The 5,215-nt window shown below is 41.1% G+C and overlaps 1 protein-coding gene across 1 annotated transcript; it reads right to left on the minus strand.

Moving 5' to 3' along the window:
• Positions 1–774: 774 nt before the first annotated feature.
• On the minus strand, positions 775–4,195 carry LOC137934744 (protein trichome birefringence-like 33). The gene is made up of 6 exons (XM_068779264.1): positions 3,916–4,195; positions 3,582–3,798; positions 2,035–2,206; positions 1,751–1,950; positions 1,506–1,664; positions 775–1,224 (listed from the first exon to the last, which is right to left on the minus strand). Exons 1-6 carry the CDS (start codon positions 4,088–4,090, stop codon positions 885–887), a joined length of 1,263 nt encoding a protein of 420 aa, XP_068635365.1. The 5' UTR covers positions 4,091–4,195; the 3' UTR covers positions 775–884.
• Positions 4,196–5,215: the final 1,020 nt, after the last annotated feature.

Genomic DNA, 5,215 nt, shown 5'->3' on the forward strand with positions numbered 1-5,215 from the left:
TAAATGACTTTGAAGCTCTATCACCCAACTGGTTTTCATGTATTTGTCATTCTCCAAATTAAACTAGTGAAGATATTGAGGCCAAAAGCGATGAGTTTCCAATTCATCCAAAATTGGAAAACATTAAAGTGGTTGTTATTACTCACTATTAGGTTATTACTAATGGTCAGGTTGTTCCTTTGGCAACTTCAGGGGCTATGTCGTTCCTCTTTAATTCATTTTCTTTCTTCAACCAATTCCTCCTTCCTCTTTCTTCCACAATCACTACTAAATAAGAGGACTCTCCCGTCATCACCCCATTAGTTGTAAGGGTGAGATGCTCGGAATTTATATCGACTTGGTTTTCTTCGTCATTCATGTTAAGGAATAGTCTCACATGGATTAGTGAAAACAAATATGTTGAGTTTATTAGTTGAAAAAATAGTTTCCTAAAATGATTAGTCATTATGGGATAGATCTTGAACTCACTTTACATGGTATTAGAGCAAATACTCATATGTGAGCCCCCACATAAATTATCCATATGTAAGGTCCTAAAGGACCTATACATGAGGGAAAAGTGTTAAGGCAAAAATCTTGAATTTATTAGTTGGGAAAAAGGTTGGCTAATCATTTTGGGGTAAGCATTGGACCTAACTTCATAGTTCATAGATACGCAAAATGCAGAAAAAAAAAGTTTTGAGAAATAAACAGCATTTTTAATCTTTCAATCAGCTCCATGAATCACATTCACATTGTAAAAGCTTTCAGAATTTCAAATGAAAGAGTACCTCATACAAAAGAATTAACATATATTAATCTGTAGCTGCTGCTTCCCACATTGCAATTTTAGCCAGGACGGCTCTTTGAGCTTGGCGAAACTGTTCTGTAGGAAAGAAAATGCATCAAGGATAGAAGAGTCTGGCATACAAAAGATCATTCCAGGTGTCTTGGAGACCAGGCAAACACCAATGGACACAATCGGCGTAGCTGACGGGATTCGCAAGCTGCTCTGGTGTCAGTGGACTCCACTGCTTCTTGTAGATGGATGTGTGGGCATCTTTCCTGTAATGAGAAAGCTGGGTGATGTTGATTACTGTAATGGGCACCTTCATCTTCCTGATCTCTTCGCTTATCACTCTCATAATGCCTTTGCTGGCCGAGCTACCCCAATAGGTTGGATCTTCGAGGGGAGTCGTCTGGTTGTAACAGTTCCCCCCAGCCGCACCTCCCCACTCCTTGCTCCTGCAAATAAATTTTCGATAAAAAAATTCAGCATCTGAATGAACTATTTTAGGTTTCATCCTCAACTGATGCTCTAACCAAACAGCCCCATCTAGAAACGCAAATTGTGTCTTTCTGAATCGGAATTGACCAGCCTTAACCAAAGGATAATAATGGTGGTTTTGTGAAACAACCAAATTTTGGTCATGCAAGAACTGAATAACGAGAATTAGACCAAGTTTTTCAAGGCCCTTTGGTCTTCCAGCTAGCATTTGGTTTTTCTGAAATCAAAGTTTGCTCACTTTTCATGAGAGGGTGACATGGTGGTGAAGAAGACTCTGGTCTTATGAGGATCCATATTCTTTTCTACCCATTTAATCATACTCTTCAAAGCCATCCGATATGCGTCTTCTGTTTCCATCTGTATAATGTCTTTGATTTCGTCTTGAAAAGAGCCTCGTCTGTCAAACAGAAGAAACGTCAAGGCCTTAAAATCAAGGAAATGGTTTACAGTTGAAGCTAACAGAGTATCTGTGCAGGAATTTACAGTATTTTCATCTTCATGCCAGTCATCCACCACAAGTAGGTATTGAACACCAAGATGTCGACTCCCTTCCAATGCCTAGCATGCTTTTTGATAGAACCAGCACGAACAATTCTATCTGTGACCCTGTGTATCACTGCATTGTCGGAGTTGGATTCCACAAGGAAGGGAGCCCAGTAGAATTCAATTGTTGCATTAAAGTTCTGAGAAAGCATCAACAAGAGGATCACAACAATGAAACTGGAAAAAGCAATCTGGAAAGCATTTGCTACCATTCAGTCTGTTACCTCAGCTCTAAATACAGTGAGAGATTCATATGTTTCCATAGACTTCATATTCTCTGGAATGACTCTGTGGAGAAGACAGACCAAGGAGACAAATTGCCCCCGGTTTAACGAGTCTCCCACGAACATCATCCGTTTTCCTCGAAGCATCTCCCACATGAATGTGGCATTGAATCTGCAAATCGTAACGAGAACCATAAGCATCAAGAAAGCAGTACTGGGACATCCAGAAAAGGAATTTCATTACCAATTCAAAGCTGCAAACACTAAAGAAAGCAAGTGTTCTCATTTTGAAGCAGAGTAGCATTCACCCGTGCTCTAAACTGGATAAAAGACGAGTAAGCAAGAGTAAATACAGCATAAGAGGAAACAAATTATAGGGTGGTTGCCCTAATGGAGTTATAAAGCGGAAGTGGAAGTGGAGAAAAAACAAGAAGAAATACCATTTAACATTTTCCTATTTTGGCTTAGTTGATTCCAAATTTGGGAAGATCCAATTCATTACCATCTCTTAGGAAAACAAGATCTGCTTCTGTTTTTACTAAACACTAGGAACAGCCCCTAGCACAGAAATACAGAGAGGTGCAAATGAACCGTTAATGGAGGGTGGCTCGGAACTTCCTGCAAGACAAAAACTGGGTCCATACTACCGAAACAGATGCATACGCTTAGGATTGGGAACTCAAGAACCCCAGTTTGTAGATCGAACTCAAGAACCTACTCGACCTCCTGAAAATCCTAAATCGGATTGGGAAAGTAGGTCCGGCTACCCTAGTCCTAAGGTTGCTCGGAATACGACTGATTTCCCTCCAATGGCAAATCCACTTGCCCGTGTCGTCACGCGACTCGCCAAATTTAACTGATCCAGACTGTGCTATCAAATACCAGCGTCCGTCGTTGATAGGTTTAGCACGGTATATGACCCAGTTTATCTCTCATTATGCCTCCTCATTTCCCTTCATCAAAGAAAAGCGCAGGAGATGACGAATGAAAGTACGAGAATGCCCCCTCATTGTGGTTCCAATTCCAGAGGAAGTAAACCCTCGCCGGCGTTTTCTCCGACGAGCTGCAGTCCAGAGTTTAATAACGGGTAAAAAAAAAGTGAAAAAAGCGGCGGCAGCTTTTGGTATCTTTTCTGATCAGATGTGGAGCTGCCGACGATAGTTCACTCAACGATCAACACACCAATAAACAATAGCAATTATTTCTTTTAAAAAAATGCAGGTTGTGATTGCAAGTCGATGGAAAAAGTTCACAATTGTCTGTCGACCTCGAACATCCAGATCCAGGTGGTTCCTTCAACAGACTTGGCAGGTGGCACAGTACCAAGGAAACGACGTATTTTTCCACCCAAATTACCACGGGGTCTCGGCAAGATCAACAAGAAAGGATAAACCGGAGAGCCAGAGGATGTGAGAGAATATTTGCTTAAAGTTTCCCTCGACCATTATTCCTGAATTATTGCCCAAAATTTTGCAGCCTTTTATGAAAAATGGTCAAATTTAGTGGTGAAGAAACCGCAAACGGATTTTCGTAAGAGAAATTTCTACCTGGGTAATGAGCAGCCATGGGGCTGCCATCTCCACTTCTGGTATCCCTTGTCCGGTCTCCCGTGCTCTTCACAGGTGAGCTGAGGCTGAATGTAAGGGCACTCCCTTTCCTGGTAGAACGGCCTGGAAACCTCGTCTGGCACCCAGCTTCCGGCGAACACGTCGCACCCTTCATCGGTTCTCCCCACGGCAAACGGCAACACCACGTTCTCCTTCTCTAAGGCAATATTCAGTAAGCTCTCACAAGGAAAAACAAAAATAAAAATGAGAAAAAGAAAACCACCAATTCCCACTCGAAAATTTACAGCATCTACGTTCTCTTCACTTTAATTACCTTTTAGCGGAATGGGTTTGCGATGCCTCTCTGGTCGCTGCACGTCTTTGAACGGTTGCCTGAAGATGCAGCTCAAATCCTCCCAATAGAGAAGAGAAACGAAGATGACGAAGCAGAGGGTGAGGAGATAGGGAGAGACACGAGTCCTCCTTGCAGAAGAAGACATGGGCTTCATTCTCTTGGCATGGGCTTTCAGACAGTCGGCCACTCGTCAAAGCGCATCCAACGGAGAGATCTGTGGACTGTGAAGCGGCGGAAGAATATTTCACTCGCGAAAATGAAAATTAACCACCACCAACATCTAATTAATAATTATTGATGCCGGCCTGCCACCATTATTTGTTTGTTGATTTACGTTTTTTCCCTTCTTGCTTAAACAAAAATTATTTTAAGTTTCTCTCACATTCTGGTCCCATTTTCTTCACTTCCTGCACAGATTCAAACATCTTCAACTCATCTCGGTCTTCTGTTACCCCCACGAAAGGAAAAACCTCATTTGGGTCTTTATTCTTTCGACAAATTCATTAAATTCCCTTTCCATTACTGTAGATGTAATAAACTTTTAACCTGGAGATCTACGATAATGTAATCAAAGAAGGAATTGGTTCGGTATCTGACATAGAAGTGGGAAGAAAGCAAATGAGAAAGGTAGGTGGCAGGGAGCCATCATTTTATCTTAGGGTTGAAGAAAAGGAGGAGCTGAAGCTCATAAATCGTTTTCACGAATCCTCTTGTTTCAACGTAGGTTCCAGATGGGTGAATAGTCAAATCGGTAATTGAAAATTTTGTTCTTAATCTCCCTTTTCAACAATAATTGAACTGTAGATACAAGGTCAAGCTCTATCATAACTTCGATCTGCTGTCATTTTAAATAGGAAGCAGGTCAGCTACCATTAAAATTTTTTTTTTTCTGTTTTCTGTTTTCTGCTCAGAGAAGGTCACCTCCGTTCTTGTTCGCTTCCGACACAGGATTCTATCTCATATTTGCCCCGTTTGTCCTTGAATAATAAAAGCAAGGAGAGAGAATTAAAATATAGTACAAGGCCCGGTAAGGTCGCTTTCCTATTTCTTCCTGGTTCGGTTGCTGCTACAAAGTCCTCCCACGTCTTTCATGTTACAAATCACTTCCAACAACTCCTTACCCACCCTTACTTTGTTGAGAATGTAACGGCTCTATAGACTCTTCAATATGCTGATCTTCAGAAAAATTAAGAATGTATAAAATTATGGTCTAATTAATATTAATCGAGGGTTGATCCAATACGAAAAATTATTTGGTGCGAGATATACGAAATGTTAT

This window comes from Aristolochia californica, unplaced genomic scaffold (assembly GCF_029961685.1).
Source record: "Aristolochia californica isolate CCGP_79_NKW_82.1479 unplaced genomic scaffold, dmAriCali1.0.hap1 SCAF_10, whole genome shotgun sequence".
In the NCBI taxonomy this organism is placed as follows: domain Eukaryota; kingdom Viridiplantae; phylum Streptophyta; class Magnoliopsida; order Piperales; family Aristolochiaceae; genus Aristolochia; species Aristolochia californica.

Excerpts from the sequence above, each read along its gene's own strand:
- LOC137934744 (XM_068779264.1), bottom strand. The coding sequence starts at position 4,090 with ATGAAGCCCATGTCTTCTTCTGCAAGGAGGACTCGTGTCTCTCCCTAT. Across the intron at positions 3,799-3,915 it reads CAAACCCATTCCGCTAAAAG|AGAAGGAGAACGTGGTGTTG; the intron begins GTAATTAAAGTG and ends ATATTGCCTTAG. Across the intron at positions 1,665-1,750 it reads GGCATGAAGATGAAAATACT|ACGAGGCTCTTTTCAAGACG; the intron begins GTAAATTCCTGC and ends TCTGTTTGACAG.